The 17,296-nt window shown below is 39.7% G+C and overlaps 1 protein-coding gene and 1 long non-coding RNA gene across 2 annotated transcripts; one reads left to right on the top strand and one right to left on the bottom strand.

Annotated features, from left to right (window-relative positions):
- Positions 1 to 9,908: 9,908 nt before the first annotated feature.
- Positions 9,909 to 13,004, bottom strand: LOC109991804 (uncharacterized). The gene is made up of 2 exons (XR_002278294.3): positions 12,848 to 13,004; positions 9,909 to 10,090 (listed from the first exon to the last, which is right to left on the bottom strand). It is a non-coding gene; the product is annotated as an uncharacterized lncRNA (long non-coding RNA).
- A 185-nt stretch (positions 13,005 to 13,189) lies between these two features.
- Positions 13,190 to 16,835, top strand: LOC114920866 (uncharacterized). The gene is made up of 4 exons (XM_029279420.2): positions 13,190 to 13,602; positions 14,195 to 14,287; positions 14,587 to 14,649; positions 14,838 to 16,835. The coding sequence occupies exons 1-4, from the start codon at positions 13,426 to 13,428 to the stop codon at positions 15,849 to 15,851; spliced, it is 1,347 nt and encodes a 448-aa protein (XP_029135253.1). The 5' UTR covers positions 13,190 to 13,425; the 3' UTR covers positions 15,852 to 16,835.
- Positions 16,836 to 17,296: the final 461 nt, after the last annotated feature.

The raw sequence follows: 17,296 nt of genomic DNA, 5'->3' as shown, positions 1-17,296 counted from the left end.
TGCTTCATCAGTGATAAAAAATATGAGCCTTTGTTTCAGAGGACTTTTACTTATCTGATCTTCATCAGTGTTAAAAACCTATGAGCCCTTTGTTTCAGGGGACTTTATATATTAAATTTGATAAAAATCTATGAGCCCCTCAGAGGATGTTTGTTTAATCTGATAAATACACATGAGCCTAATAAAGGACGTTTATACATAGCATAAGTGTATATAGTATCTGTTTTTAACAGAAGTGGAGAGACCAGCGAGGATAGTCTGTACCCATTCAGGTAGCAAGATTAGAGAAAAGAACAGAAAAATTCCTGATAAAGTTTAGAACTGCCGGCTGATTGGAGTGTGAACTTCTCTTTCTGTCTGTTTGTGCGTATGTGTGTGTTCACATTAAAATAGGTGGAGAGAATATATTTTCTATTTGGCTGTTGATTGGGAGGATATTGTGCTGATTTCTGTGTGCATAGACTCTGTGCACAGGGGTGGAGCAGTGATCTTAAAAGTGTGTGTGTTCTGTGCTAGTATATTACCACCCTCTAGGAAATCAACACATTCTGTTTCATTTAATGTCCAATAATTAAGTTTAGCTGAAACATCATATAACAAGACAAAGTTACAAAAGATAATTAGACACTAACTTTATGAACATCCATTGTGAGTAACCCAGTCAGCTCTAGAAACCAGATTCAAAATGGTTCTTTGTGATGCCATTATTTTGCTTTTCTTATTGCCTTACGCCTTAGTCTCTTTATTTCCGGTCTTCACATAAAATGTGCTTTTATTTAGAAAAACTGCAAAGGGGACTTCTGCTACATCGTAAAGTTATGGGAGTAAATACATACAGCTAAAATAACAACCAAGAGGAGAAAATGTTACACTTATGCTGTTTTGTGAGGTGGATTTATCTTAAAAACCTCGGTTTGGGTGACTTACTCTCTTTTAGAAGGATGCTACATGCAGCATGTTTCCATGTGTGAGCTCTGAGCTCTGACTCAGTGATGAGTGACAGGAGGATTAAATGCAAATGTAACCTTACTGTGCTTCAACTGTAATCAAATAGATATGATTGGCTTAGTTGTCACTTAATAAATCTTACTTGAGTGATAAGTTTTCTTTTAATGACTCCACTAGTAAAAAGTGTACATTTTAGTGAAAGTAGGGGTATCACAGCACCCACAACACCCACGGGTGAGATGCGCCTGTCTGTGCATTAAATGCACTAGGTTTGGACCATAGGGTTTGGAGACGATGTTAACCCTTTGACAGCCAGGTTAGACTGGAAGCCCTTGCTAAAATTAGGAGGCGGGTCCAAGAGGCGTTGCCTCACATAGAAAGCCAATTAGATTACTCCTTTTGAAGAGGAGTGGAGAGAGAGCCCTTCCTCCTCTCTCTTCTCTCTGTGGGACACAGAGGGAAGGAAAACACACCTATATTGCCTTTAAAGAAGCCAGATGAATCGTATCGCTTGGTACATGATTTAAGAGAGGTAAATGAAGTGGTGACTGACTTTTCGGCGGATGTGCCCGATCCTCATACTATGTTGGCCCAAATTCCCCCAGACGCTACACATTTCACAGTGTTAGATTTGTGTGGAGCATTTTTTAGTGTTCCACTAAGTGAAGAAAGTCAAGGGTTGTTTGGATTTACATATAAAGGACAGGCTTTCAAATATAAGAGGCTCCCTCAAGGATTCAAACATAGCCCTCATATTTTCAATAAAGTGTTGAAGGATGATTTGGCAGGGTTAAATCAGATTTTGAAAAGTACTGTTATTCAGTATGTAGATGACATTGTCATCTGTTCACCAGATAAGGAAACGTGCCAAAAAGATTCAATTAAATTGTTGCAGTTATTGGCAGAAAAAGGACACAAGGCTTCTCGGAAGAAGTTGCAATTCTGTCAGGAGAAGGTGGTGTATCTGGGTCAAACAATAACTCAGGGACACAGAGGCATCTCTGACAACCATTTGGAAGCCATTCGAAAGGCGCCGAAGCCCAGAACAGTCAGAGAGATGATGACATTTCTTGGAATTGCGGGATATTCTTCAGCATGGGTGGAGGACTATGCCACTCTAACAGGGCCTTTGAGGGCTATGATCAAAGAAACCGGGAATGCTCAACTCCATTGCAATCTCACCTGGACGCAGGAAAGTCTTGTGGCATTTGAGACGATTAAACAGAGGTTACAGGAAGCACCAGCGCTAGCATTGCCAGATTATTCTAAGAACTTTTTGCTGTATGTGTCTACATCCACTGGGGGTAAATATGCATGTGCAGTTCTTTGTCAGCCCACAGGTACGGGGACAAGTCCTCAACCTGTTTCTTATTATTCTACTGGCTATTCTGAAGTGGAGATGGGGTTACCACTGTGCTACAGAGCAATGGCAGGAGTTTATCTAATGTATGATAAAGCATCATCAGTAACTATGGGTTACCCTGTAACAATTCTTACCCACCATAGTCTCAGAAATCTTCTGAATTTTGGTAAATATACTTTGACTATGCCTAGGCTTAGAGACTATCATAGGCTTTTAGAACAGGAAGATGTCACCTTGGTAAGGTGTGTCACAGTAAATCCAGCTGAGAACTTGCCGACTCCAGAGGATGGGGAGCCACATGATTGTGTTCAGGAAGTGGAGAGATATTCGAAGCTCCGGTCAGATTTACAAGCTCTTCCACTGCATGAGTCGGATGTGGAGTATTGGACTGATGGGTCCTGCTATCGTGTGGATGATGCATTGAGTGCTGGTTATGCAGTAGTCAAAGCCCAGGGGACGGAGTTTGTTGTTGAAAAAGCAGAAGAAATACCACAACCTGCATCTGCACAGCTTGCTGAGCTAGTGGGGCTGACTGAAGCATGTCTGTTGGCTGAAGGCAAACGGGTGACGATATATACAGATTCGGCATATGCACATAATGTGTGCCACCTATTTGGATCGGTGTGGAAGAATCGGGGGTTTAAGAAAACAGATGGTTCTCCGATACAGCATCATGCCCAGATAATGAAATTGTTGCATGCGATGATGAAGCCGAAGGAAATCTCAGTGACTAAGTGTGCAGCACACAAAAAGGACATGTCAAGGGTCACACAAGGTAACAAAGTAGCTGATGAGGCTGCAAAGGCGATAACAGGAGCAAACAAATTGGGCAAAGTTCTTCTGGTCACCCATGAAGTGGACTTGGAGGATAACATTACGCTCAGGGATGTTGTCTCAATGCAAGAAGCTGCTTCTGCGATGGATAAACAATTATGGAGAGACAGAGGAGCCACTCAAGATTCCACTGGCCTGTGGAGAAATCATGAAGGATTGCTGGTAGCGCCCCCAGACCTGCTGGGTCTGATGATCCAGGAGGCACATGGTTTAGCCCATGTTGCAAGGGGGGAGGTTAGGAGAAAGATCACGAAAGAATATGGTTTTTGGGCACCGTACTTGCTTGAACAGATTGATTATGTCATAGGCAGGTGTACTATCTGTCTAAAAAACAACGTTCGTAGGGGTGTGATGGTTCCTCCTGGTTACATTCCAACGCCAACAGGTCCTATGCGTGAGTTAGTTGTGGATTTTGTTGACATGATAAGACCGGTAGGAGGTAAAAGATACATGTTAGTTGTTGTGGATAGATTTTCAAGGTGGCCTGAGGCCTGTCCAACTAAGCGGAAAGATGCTCAGTCTGTTGCCAAGTTTTTGTGTCGTGAGGTTATAAGCAGGTGGGGACTCCCAGACCGCATATCCTCAGATAATGGGAAAGAGTTCGTGGATAAAACAGTAAGACTAATTCTGCAAAAATTGGGAATTAAACAACGTTTAGGAGCTGTTTATCATCCGCAAAGCCAAGGTGCTTGTGAAAAAATGAATGGTGTTTTAAAAAACCGCATTGTTAAAATCTGCCAACACACAGGTTTGAATTGGGTGGAAGCGCTTCCACTGGCGTTAATGGTGTGTCGTTCAAGTGGGCTCCGTGATTTGCGCATGACACCCCATGAGTTGGCAATGGGCAGACGGATGCCGACACCTTGTTTGCGTACAAGTGGCAAGGGTCCAAGTTTAGCCCTTTTAGAAGATGAAATGCGAGTGTATGTTAATTACATGGCTGCTTTACATAAGAGAATATACACATATGTCTCTGACAGGCAAAAACGAGAGGAGGTGCAAGAGAGACTCGATGAGCAAAAGACGAATGCAGTGCAACCTGGAGACAAGGTATTCGTGAAGGTGTTTAGGAGGAAGTGGTTTAATGAACGCCGTGAAGGACCATTTGAAGTAGTCCGCAGTACGGGAACTGCAGTCCAGGTTAAAGGGTCTCCTACCTGGTATCATTTATCACATTGTGTTAAAGCGCCAACAGAAGAGGTTCCACGATCACAGAACCGAGATGTTGAAAGCGAAAGAGAGCCAACAGAAGCTACAGAAGCAGCAGAGGTTCATGCAGACCCCCAAGGTCAAGATCCGGAAGAAGGGATTGACCATGTTGGGGCTATGCATGATGATTTTGATTACACTTTTGATGATGTCAGGGATGACTTGTCAGTCCATGAGCAAGAAAGACGATTTGGTGACATTGATTTACAACTTGTCCCAGAAACAACAGAGTCTATTTCTCAAGAGCATGAGTCAAAGACTCCAGAGGACTGTGATGCCTCTACAGGAAAATCCACAGACCCAGTTGGGCCAAGGAGTCCAAGGCCAACCCGAAGAAAGGTTAGACCAAAACGTTACGAGGACTAGAGTAGAAGTGACTTTGGGAAAGTCAGTTCAGCTCCCATGTCAGTGTACAAAGGAAAATAATGGGAAAGGGAAATTCCGATTCCAGTGGGAAGATAGCCATGGTAAGGTTATTGATTTATTGGGGACATCACCACTAGAAAAGTATGTGTTGCTTAATGATCGAAGAAGGTCAAAGATTGAGGGAGACTGTAGTCTTTATTTACGTAGATCTCAGATTGAAGATCAAGGTGACTATAAGTGTACATATTATGACCCAAAATTAGTAAATAGGGGAGAGCATAGTGCCCAATCGGGGTTAGGTTACAGAAACAGTATTGTGACTTTAGTGGTACTAAATGAAACTAGAATTGTAAAACCCCTGGTTGTTGAAGTAGGAAAACTGTCAACTACCATATCAACTCTCCCGCTGATTGAGAAAATAAAGCAGACATCCACCTTTTCAAAACTGAAGGTTACTGACGTCACAGAAATATTGCGTCTAAATACAGCTGAGCCTCAAATGATTTCTACAACTCAATTTCCTGTAAACATTGTGATTAAAGCTACGTTAGGGAATTCAGCACGCCTTCCATGTAAATGTGGAAAATGGAATAATGATGATAATAATCCCCCTAATTGGAAAAATGCCCGTGGTGAAGAAATAGTGCTAACAGGACCTGAAATTAATAGTGTGCCTCATGATCAAAGAAAGTATATTTTGTATAATCACATAAGGTTGTTTAGGGTTGTAGACGACTGTACACTTGTCCTAATCAATGTAACAGGGGAAGATCAGGGAGAATATACATGCACTTATTTGGATCCAGAGTTTAAATTTGTACCATATCACAATTATTGGGTAAAAGGGTATAGAACTCGTAAGATAATGCTTGTGGTAGAAGGCCTAGATCCTATTGAAGTAGTTACGGTGGCTAAAGAGGTTCAAAAGCAACTAGTCACTCCAAGGGTGACTGATGAACAGATGATGTCTACTACTGTAGCTCAGAGAATAACTAGTAGTATTAACGTATCAACTTTGGTTACTACTCTAGCTGCGAGTAATTTTACAAGTGAGGTTGTAAAGATGGGATCTACTATCAACGAAACAATGATGAGTTCTTCGGTGTCTACAGAGTCTGGAGGTATGATGTTGGCATCTGTTGCTACATCTACATTAGTTAAGGCAGCTGAAACAATTCAGATGACTATGTCGAATCTGATTGGTGATTTTGTAGATGCTGACGGGACATCAGAAGTCATGACTAAACATCTTCATGCATTAGAGAAGCGTGAAACCCAATGGAAAGCTTATGGGTTTGATTCCTCGGTGTTGCAAATTGCAGACCCGTGGGCAAGTAGAAATATGTGGTACCAACAGTTGACTCACTCTGTTAGATTGGCTAGTAATTTGAGTGGTCCATGTGTCGTGAGAGTTCCAGCACCAGGCACATGGCCTTCAATTCTAGAGACGGTACCAGAACCTTTAACTTCTAAATGTCAAAATTATGCGCTATCGTGGTTGGTATTTAAGCAACAAGCACCAAAGGATTATTGGATGGCCGTGTCGGTGCATCTATTTACACCTCAACGGAATTGTGCTTGGTTGAAGAAGTTATCATATATAAATCTCCTTGATCAGTATGAAGATATTACGACAGCAGTCCCTGATCCTATGGAAGTGACACCTGTGAAGGTTAAATTTTGTTTTTGTTCAAATGGTACTCATGGTGGAGATGGTATGTTTATGGGAATATCAGAATGTGATAACTATATGATGCAATTTAGACGACGTGATCAAAGGGCTATTGATGACATGTATACAGTGACCTTTCATGCACCACATCGCCGACTGAGTAAAACTCTAAGTGTAAAGAATCAAACTTTACCGGGTAATTTTACCATAGGAACATTTAAAGATATCTGGTGGATTTGTGGCGATAAGGCATACTTATTTTTACCTTATGGTTGGATTGGATGTTGTTATATGGCACAGTTGAAACTTCCGTATGATGTTTTTGTTATTCAGAAGGGACAAGGGTCTGATGAGGATAACTCTACGACAATCTCTAGCAGTAGAAAGAAAAGAGATTTGGCACAATTTCACAACTTGGAGTCTTATCATTGGAGGATAAGTTTGGGAGAGAAATGGGGAATAGGATTGTTTCCATGGTATGGTGTTACATACTTAGCTGATCATATTGATAATATTACATATACCCTGCAAGGTTTTGCAAACGAGACCATAAAAGGTTTTGAATATTTGTCAAATACTCAGAGGAGTCATCGATTGACGTTGCTGAAACATGACATGGCTCTTGATTACATTTTGGCCAAACAAGGTGGCCTCTGTGTAGCTTTGAATCTAACTGGAGAAGCCTGTTACACTTTGATTCCTGATGCTACTGACAATATGACTAGTGTCATAGATGCTTTGAAACTAATTAGGGATTCATTTGGTCCATCAGAAAGAGCGGGATGGTCTGCGAATACCTGGTTACAAGACCAATTAGGACCAGTAGGAGCTATAGTGGTTCAGATTTTGGTGGCTACCCTTCTATCACTGTGTGTGATGTTTTGTTTTTGTACGCTGTTGTTGACCTTTGCTAAGGCTATGATATTGAGATGGGTAGGAGTTGTGATGCCAGGAGAAAACATTCAGATGCCGCTACTGAGTGGTAATGACCTAAGTGAAGGTGAGGAGGTCATAGAGATTGGAGAGAAATATCCATTTTTGAATATCTGAATTCAACATTGACTCACTATTATTTTGAACTGGAAGTGAATTGATAAAAGGGGGGAATTGAATATGTTAATCATGTATATGTTAATCATGTAGTGGAATAAGGTGAAAGTATGATACAAAAATGAATATCTTTGATGTTTTTGTATGTACAAAGATACTGGCTGTTGATTTTTCTTCCCAGGATGATATTTGGGAGACCAATGTGAGGGTGGCTGATTGTCCAGAGATCCTTCCAGATTAATGGAGTTGAAACAACCAAACTTAAGAAAATGGAGGATGGAAATGGACAACGGAAACCTGAATGAAGACATCATGATGAGGGGTTTCGATTGAAAAATCATTGAGGGTTTATTACAATGTAACTTGTAATATTGATAAATATTTTTGTATGTTTTACTTTATAGTAGATATTTTTAGCAAGACATATTTTTCTGGAACTGTATAAGATGCATATATTGGGACCTCAGGTGTTTTCTTTCTTTATCGATCCTTAGGGAAAGTGGTGTTAGGTAGGGAGAGGTCCATTGGAAGGTGCGATGGGTCGACCAGCCTGACTTTGGACAATTTTTAGATTTTATTTCTGAGGTTTTGAATGTGTGCATTTATATATCATCCTAAAAAGTTTTCATAACCCTTTTCTTTTTAATTGGTTTGGAGTACTATAGGTGGTTGCCTGGGGCAGAGGGACCGTGAGAGAGTTTTCCTGTCTAGATTGTTTGATGGATAATAAAGAAAGATAGCTGCTTGATGGGTTTTTCGCTCTCACACTCCACAAATAAAATTTTACTATATTACTAAGGTTAAGCATGAACAGAAGTGATTTGTATGAGGCTAATTAACATCATAATTGTATAATTTATCTCGTTTGCGAGACTATAGTCTCGCTAGGGGGGACTATGAAGTGTCTGATGTAACTAGGACAGAGATAATATAAGTTTACAACGGGTGCGTCTTGTGATAGTATCTGAAGGAGATTTAGGAGTCCCCTCAGGTGGAATGTTTAAATTGAGGTATTGTATAGGAGTATTGCCACATGTGGTTGTGTAACGTGATGTTTTATGACCCATGACGAAAAGCGGATGTTTGGATGCATATAAGCAATTGTCTCTGTGTGTTCGAGAGAGATCATTATTGGCTTCTTGATCCTCCTGGTCAGACGTGACCAGTGATTCTGTTTCTTGCTTAAATAAAATTATACTCTTTGAAAGCAAGTCAGTCTCAACGGCGAATTTCTTCATCATCAAACATATCAACAACAAGGAAATCCACATCATTAGAAACTGATAGTTTGCAATGCGATTCAAGTCTGCTTTTCTAATATATTTAAGTGAACAGTAAATCAATTGTTTTTTGTATCTTCATTTAGGCAAAGAAGAGATAAAAGCAGCTGGTCTGACATCTTCCACAGAGGTTAAGTGTAAGTTAAAATCATCTGTTAAAAGTTATATAGCCTGTGATTTTTATTTAAGTTTCATATGAGGATTGTAAAAACAAGCTATTGTTAACAATACAGTCTTCTAAAACAAAATAAAAATCACACCGAGTCATACACCAGCTAAATGTTAAATAGAAAGGTGATGTTTTCTTTTCCATTTTACAGTCAACAGAACCTAAAAATTACTAATTTCAACATTTGTCTGCACACCTGTTACAGTGGTCAGGCTGGGGTCGCATAGTTTGAAGGAACCTCCTCCCTTTTTTCACCTGTGCTTGGACTAAGAGCTGTGCCAGATGCCCTACTCATCCACTGTGGTAGAAATGACCCAGATGAAGAGTCCTCTCTGCCATCACCCAGAGGAGCTGGTCGACGTCTGCACAACTGAAGAAGGTGGACAGAGTCTGGTGCTTTGTGACAGTGAACAGTGAGAAGGCTACCATAGTCATCCTCAGATAAAACACAGAGATCCTGGTCAATATTCAATGGTGCTATTTTTCTTTACATGATGTTGCCCTGTGTTTGGAAGGCCAAATGCTGGAGGGTTGTGTTGGATTTGCTTTTCCATCATATTTTAACAGTCAAACAATCATCCAGGATCTCTTTACTTTATTTGATTTTTCTTTGGATTTCTTTGTTAAATTCTTTTTTATACTTTGTCCCACCAATTGGACCTGATGGTCTCCCTTACTTATTTTTCACATGGTTAATGAAGCCAGGGGTTGTTTATTGAAGATTTTTTTTTTTCATAAAATGTTTAAATAAACTGTTTTTAAATCTGAATTGACTGTCTCTGATTAACTGGAGCACTACAACGTGTTGTACAGTAAAATAATTTAGCAGTTAAGTTTATAGCTCACATTTGAAAAGGCCTTGAACTGACATTAATTTCTTCGACCAACAACAGCTAAGACAACAACAAAGCTAGCAGATGAGCTCAGCTTGTCACAGCCGGGCTCGTCTGAGATAAATGGCCTTCAAACGTATTAAATATTAAACATTTAAAGCCAATAAGCATAGCAAGATACGCATGAGATTCCATTTCAATTTATTCAATCACAGACTTGTCAAACAGTCTGGCATTTTGTGCTGCTGATTTCAAGAGTTAATGACTAAAGAGAAGAACTCCATCAAGAGAGGACAGGAAATGCTCAGGGGACGAGTTCTCTATGTTGTCAGGGGTTGCTGATGGATCTCAATCTGAGGGCATCTTCTGTAATAAAGAAAAACAATCATGGAGTTAAATGTAAAGTATAATGAATTTTACTGTGATGTTTATGCCTCAGATCTGTCCTCAGGTTCTGCTAAACTTCAGGTTCTAAAGTTTGTTTTTAAGACAGGATAACTCTTTAAGAGGAAAAACAAAATATATAATAAGACAGGATGAATCCAATAATATGATCAGCTTTATTAAATTCATGGGGTTTTTTTTAGCTGTAATTCCTCAAAAAGATTTGAGACTGTGTTTTGTTATTTGAGAGCACAGATTGTTTCTTTTTCCCTTCTCTCTGTTTGCCTGTACATGACCTTTTAGCGCTGTAAAAGATGCTACAGTAAATGCTGGATCAGCGTGTGTGGTAAAGCTTTGTTAAAGTTGTCACGCACATACTCATATGCCTTTGGAGAGTAAAAGTGCAGTGTGGTGGCAAACTGCTTATAAAATATAAAATAGTATTTTATTGGTGAGGTGCCCCAATCAAAGCGTCCTACAGAGTAACAGCAGCGGGCTGTAGAGGGAGGAGACGCGCGCATTATGGAGAGGAGCTCACGGAGAGGGCGAGCTGGGGGAGAGACACGCGAGCTGAGAAAAAGGAAATCCCTGTTTAAAATATAATGTTGATGAAAAGAGGGAAATAGGACGACATAAATGTCAATGTTGAAATTCTTTTGAATGCAGAGGCTGTGAATGTTCAGCTTTCTTTGGATATAAAAAGGCAACAATAGCCTGTAGTTTAATCATGGTGTTTCTCTTCGTAAACGATTATTGAAGCAAAATCAAAAATAAATGCATGACATTTAAAACATATTAACACTTGTGGGGAAAAACGTGATCTTTATGCCTTTTTTTATTGTGCCTATGTCTCCTCCTAACTACCATTTCAATCAGGAGAGACTTAATTGAGAATGAATAATTATTTATTTACAATAAATGTGTAACAATTTAATTTTGAATGTGCAAAGTCTTTGGGGGATTAGACTCCATCGTGATGACTTCCGACTCGGAAGGTAATGAAGCCGACAGCAGGCTAGGAGACCCCCTTATGGAGTCTAGACACTGGTGGTGGTGAAGAGGAATGGAGGCTATGATGAGCCTGAATCTGGACTCTGCTGAGCTGAAATGGAGGTGACTGGGGCGGTGGTGGGTTGCAGCGGTTGCCCTGAAATGACAGAATGACTGTGGAAGAGAGAGAACTGATTTAGCATTTTGCCGCAGCAGGATGATTGGTTGAGAGAGGTTGTGCCCGAATCTGTTTGGTTAATTACTTAAAGAATAAACGCCCATTATCAGCTGATCACCAGAGAAGGGAGACAGAGGAAGTAGTAGGGGGAGTGGTTTAGGTTGAATTAATGAGTGGAAGAATATAACCAGTCTTCCTGTCTGAACTTACGCTGAGCTCCATAACAACAGCATGTTGTGTGTAACACTGGTCTCCTGCATTAACACCTTCCTTTCAAAGGTGTTAAATACAGACACAGTCACAATCACCTCAGTTTTTGTCAATTTTTGTCAATTTTTAGTACAAATTCTCAATGAGCGTCATTAAATTTACAATATGATCAACTTGTGACTGTTGAAGTGGTAGTGTGTGGAAGACAATGCAGAATATTTAGCATGTTAAAGCAGCATGATGCTCGGTTAATATTACAACACCGCCGGTTGTTGATGTTTGCGTTCATGTTTCGGTTAGTCTCTTAAATCAGTAACAATTATATTGAATCAGAGCTTACCTTTAGTTTTATCTGGATACATAGAGAAATATTCTACCCTCGTATATAGTACTATGAATTTCAGCCTGCACGGTGAAAGTAAAACCTGTTACTCTCGGTATAGCCCACTTATCACTCAGACTGTAAAAATGTACACATTAGTAATGATGCAGGCCAGATTACAATTATTTGGCTTTGCTTTTGCCCTAGATACTTTTTTGAGACCTTACCAGACGTATTTATTTTTGCTGTAAAATAACTGTACAGTCAATGAACCGCATCTGTGAGCGGATTTTTTATTATGATTCTTGGTTTTAAATACAATTTCAATCACAATAACGATATAACAATATCAAGAAACACAGCAATAAAATTAAAAGATAAATCATGCCGGATAAGTAACCTAGCTTTACAACATTTCAGCTAACCTTAGACTGCTTATGTGTTAGCTAACTAGATAACGACTTTAACCAACCAATGACACATAAATCACACTTTTGCAGAACAACTCATTTTGCCAGCTCAAAAAAGACGAAAAAACTGAACGGAAAAATTCAATGGTGTCTCAGCTTTCCTTCACTACATAACCTTTGCTATTCACAAAGACAGCTACGCAAGCTCGGCGGCCGTCAATCAGCGTCAAATATGTCGTAAAATCCCGTTTTTCAACCTCAAATAACTTATTTAAAACAAACTTCACAGAAAAATGAGCGCTTGAACACAATGTAGGGTGATAATAACTAATGATCACAGCAGAGTTTTGGTTTGGAAAAAAATTATGTGACAAGTATTTTAGCTTTACAGTTTGACCCACATCCCGTCTGTTATCATTGAGGAGGCGGGGTTTATGACCTATACTGCAGCCAGTCAGCAGGGGAAGCTCTAAAAATAAAAGCTTCACTAGACCGGGGACCTTGTCCCGTCCATTATTTTTACAGTCTATGAAGTAAACCAGTTTGTTAAAATTAGCATGTGACGACTTGTTAGCCAACTTCACAATTAGCTTAACATGCAAAGACAGACAAAAGCAAATTAACATTACCTTTCAATACTGCAACTGTTGATTGGTCCATGCCTGAAAAAGCACTTCCATCTTCTTCCATGGCGCAGTCAGTTTAGAAGATTACCAACAGCTCAAATGTCAAAGGCACAACTGTAGACAGGTAGCCCGCTGCAACTGACCCGCCGCTGACCCGCCGCTGACCCTTTCTGGCGCGTTCCCATTTGGAATGTACCATGTCATAAAATGGGGGTGACGTACATGTTGTGCAAAGGGAGAATATTATTAACTGATGGAGTCCTAATTCGAAATTCATGCGATATATTTAAAGATTTGTATCTGCAACCAGTTGCTTCCATAAATTACATCATAACTACTAATAAAAAAAAAACTCTAAAAAAGCTTAATTCATAGAACTCCCCTATGCTGCTAGATAGTGTGGTCAACAGCCCGTCGTTTCACGTACTTTTCCCATCTCTTTCAGAGCCTGCAGGAGAAACTCTACCTGTCTATACGTTTTGAATATCATTTTTGAAAACTTCAAAATTATTTGGCGCTGCGTTATCTGCCTTATTTTCATCACTTTTACACTGAAACTCTTACTAAGCCACATTAATCGAATGCACAGCCGAAGCCCTGACTTCAAGTTGCTCTGTGGTTTTGACAGGTGTACAGAGGAATATCGAGTGTATAACTCATTCTATCATCATGTCAAGAGAAGACACTCCCAATATCTTGTTGAAAGCACCAGACCAGCAGGTGGAACGAGGAAAGTCAAGGGACCGCCGCAGCAACAAGTGAGTTACTTTGCTACTATTAGCCCCAAATATTTTCATACATGACGTCCTGTTAGCTTTAGGACCCTTTGACTGACAGTTGCTTCTGTCATAAACTGATGTTGACAAGGTGATGATTTACGATCGGAAGTTTGTCCGTTGTATTTTATTTAGATTTTTGCATTGTGCGACGTCGATCTACGTGGATTGGGATTGACCATTGACTGTATTGACCTTTATACAGTCTATGGTATTGACGTCTGATCGCAGCGTAAAAAGTAGACCGCACAGGAAAGCAAACGCACAGAGCATCAGGTAAATTTCAAAATAAAACATAACGGAAAAACTTCCGATCATTATATTATCAGTTGTTAACATTACAGTAGTTTCACACGCTGGCACAAGCAACAAGTCATCTGTCTGTTAGAGGGTCCTAAAGCAAACAGAACGTCATGTATGAAGAAATATTGATTATAAATCAACTTGACTTGTATGCAAATTCACTGCTTGATTTGTGTGAAAATATTTAATTACAAACAGGAATGAAATACATCTGCAAAATTAAGTAAAATGTGTGACACAGCACAATATTCAACCTGATCAACATCCTCAGGATTCCAGCATCAACAGTCAACAGCTCTGTACAGCTGACACAGATGAAGGGCAAATGGACATTAACCAAGACAGAGCTGCCACAGTACAACCAGTAAGTGACACTGCTGGTTGCAATCTACTGAAATTGATGTATTGGTATCAGTATATTATAGCTGATAAATACCAACTACAGTACAGTAATGTGTGATTTGACACCTCATGTATGAATGATAAGACTAAATGTTATATCAGAGCTAAAACATACTAGATATAGAGAGCAAAGATGATTTAACATGCAATGGGCTATTTATAAGGACTATTTTTTCTGTGATTAACATTGTACCTGACATGTTACTATGAATCTCAGATCACAATATGTCAGGATACTTAATACAATTTCCACTGTTTTAGGATCTAACAACACATGCCACTGCCTTTGTGATAAATGCATGGGCCAAGCATTGCCTCTCACAGGTAAGATGGTTTTTTGTTTTTTTTCCAAAACAGACCAGTTTTTATTTGCTCGTTTACACTTACACAGAGTGTTTTGTAATGGTCCAGTTATGGTTGATGTCTTGTTATCTAATTCACTACAGTCACTCTCCTATGCTAATGTTTAGATCATAAGCAAAATGAAGTTGTGTTATTTTTGTCATTTTCAGAAAGGCCTGAATGACATTGTTGCTGGTGTGCAGCAGTACCAATCATCACTGATGAGCAACCTCAGGAGCCAGATAGAGCAGGTGCTGAAGAAGCATTCGGGAAGCACATCAGGACACCTTCAAAACGAAGTAATGGATGTTTTCGACAGTTTTGTTGACCCATTCACAAGTGTTGTAACAACATTTCGACAGAACAGTGTTATGGAGAAGCAGTTAAGCTTTGTGGATGCAGAGGAAATTCTATTTTCTCCAACTATTCGCAAGAGGAAACATGGAGCATCAAAAGACTTTTTCATTAAAGACAAAGTCTTTCATTACATTCCATTGGTCAAAAGTCTAGAGCAATTTTTATCACACCCGAAGATATTTGCTATGATTGAAAAGGGTCCACAGAGGTGCAGGGAGGGTTTTTTTCAGGACATTGTTGATGGCTCCCTTTTAAAATCACATCCCTTATTTTCAGAGATACCAAATGCATTGCAGATTGTTCTGTACACAGATGAAATAGAGGTCTGTAATCCACTAGGATCCTTTGCATCAAAAAATAAACTGTTGATGGTGTACTACACCCTAGCAAACATAAATCCAAAATACAGGTCTAAACTTGCTGCTATTAGGTTACTTGCCATGGCTAGATCTGTAGACCTCTGTCAATGTGGTGTAGATGTAATATTGAACAGAATCAAAGAAGATATGGATGCATTGTACAATGGTGTTAAAATGCAAACTAGTAATGGACAGAAAACTATTTATGGTGCCATCGTCTCTGTCTGTGGAGACACTCTGGCGCAGCATGAACTGGCAAGGTTCAAGGAGGGTGTTGGCTTTGCCTACAGTAAATGCAGACACTGTGAGTGTTCTTTTGAGGACATGCAGTCACACTTCAATGTAGATGCATTTACTATAAGGATTTTAGAGAGGCATATCAGACAGACTAATGAAATAGAAAAGGCAGATGCTTCGCAACAGCCTGAGAACAACATATGGGATCAATCGAAGGAGCAAATCAGTTGAATTCTTTGCTTTTGACATTATACAACAAACTCCACAAGACATTATGCATGTAATTCTGGAGGGTACAGCTCCTTTGGAAATCAAGAGTGTGTTACATCATCTTGTTCAGTCAGGACTGATAGATCTGGACTCTGAATTTCCCTTATTCCCCTCTGGATGTTAGAGATCGGCCATCCCCAATTTCACTGAGTACATTAATGTCAGGTGATGGTAAATTAAAACAGTCATCTGGGCAAATTCTTGTCCTGCTAAGGATATTACCATTTGTTTTGGAGAGTGTAGAAGACAATGCATATGTACATCTGATACATGATCTAATAGAGATTGTGCACATAGTGTTTGCACCTGTTCTGACCATTGCAACTGTTTCTAGATTGAAGTCACTAATTGAAGTCACAATATTACACCTAAACAGCATTATCTGATACATTTGCCGTCACAGATAAGATCATTGGGTCCAATGGTTAGACATATGTGTATGCGGTTTGAATCTAAACATTGCCTCTTTAAACAATGGGCTTAAAGCTCAATTTTAAGAACATTTGCAAGTCTTTGGTTAATCAGAATCAAATATATGAAAGCTGCCAAAATGTTGACCCTTCAATACATCCAATCTTTTCAAATGAAAGGGAGATGGGACCTGTGTCTGAGGTTAAAGCTCTACAGTATTTACAAGGAAAACTGAGAGACTTCTTAGGTTATGATGAAGTAAACCATGCTGTATCAGTCAAATGGCTTGTGATAAATGGCAATAAATACATAATTCAGAAGTCAATGATCCTTGCCAACGTAGTGAATGGTAGTATGCCAGAGTTTGGACTAGTCAGAAACATATATCTTGTTGATTCTATGCTTTATTGTTTGGAATATCAACCATTTCAAATAGTGATGTGAAAAGCAGTTCTTTTCAGTGTACTGAATCAGTATAATCAGTTCAGTAAAGTGATTCATTCAAAAGATTCGTTCACCGAATCGTTCAGTACTTCTCTGCAGCTTTGTCTGTGAATCAGAATTTAATAAGCTGAAACACGGCCGAACGTTTAGTTCTGCTCGCGATCGTACTGAGAACAGCCGGTGGTGAATAATAAGCCAATGAGCTGAGAATATAGTTGGATAAAGCTGTAGCAAACTGATAGCTGCTAAAACAATCACATTTATTTTCCCCGACCGTTCTGTTCAGTACGTTCAGTACACAAATCACTCACTGACTGTCTGACTGAGAGGAAGAGAGTGACTCAGAGGCGGAGCTGAGAGCAAGAGCGGAGCTCTCGTTCAACTGAACGAGAGCTCCGCTCTTACTCTCAGTTCGTTCAGTTCGTTCAGTTCGTTCACTGAACGAGAGCTCCGCTCTTACTCTCAGTTCGTTCAGTTCGTTCACTGAACGAGAGCTCCGCTCTTACTCTCAGTTCGTTCAGTTCGTTCACTGAACGAGAGCTCCGCTCTTA

The sequence above is a fragment of the Labrus bergylta genome, chromosome 16 (genome assembly GCF_963930695.1).
Source record: "Labrus bergylta chromosome 16, fLabBer1.1, whole genome shotgun sequence".
In the NCBI taxonomy this organism is placed as follows: Eukaryota; Metazoa; Chordata; class Actinopteri; order Labriformes; family Labridae; genus Labrus; species Labrus bergylta.
The sequence above is the reverse complement of the archived record's forward strand: the minus strand, read 5'-3'. Positions and strand labels throughout refer to the sequence as shown.

Bases quoted from the DNA above. Each gene is read 5' to 3' on its own strand.
- LOC114920866 (XM_029279420.2), top strand. From the start codon at position 13,426: ATGCACAGCCGAAGCCCTGACTTCAAGTTGCTCTGTGGTTTTGACAGG. The intron at 14,288-14,586 runs GTAAGTGACACT...CCACTGTTTTAG, and splicing joins GAGCTGCCACAGTACAACCA to GATCTAACAACACATGCCAC. The intron at 14,650-14,837 runs GTAAGATGGTTT...TGTCATTTTCAG, and splicing joins CCAAGCATTGCCTCTCACAG to AAAGGCCTGAATGACATTGT.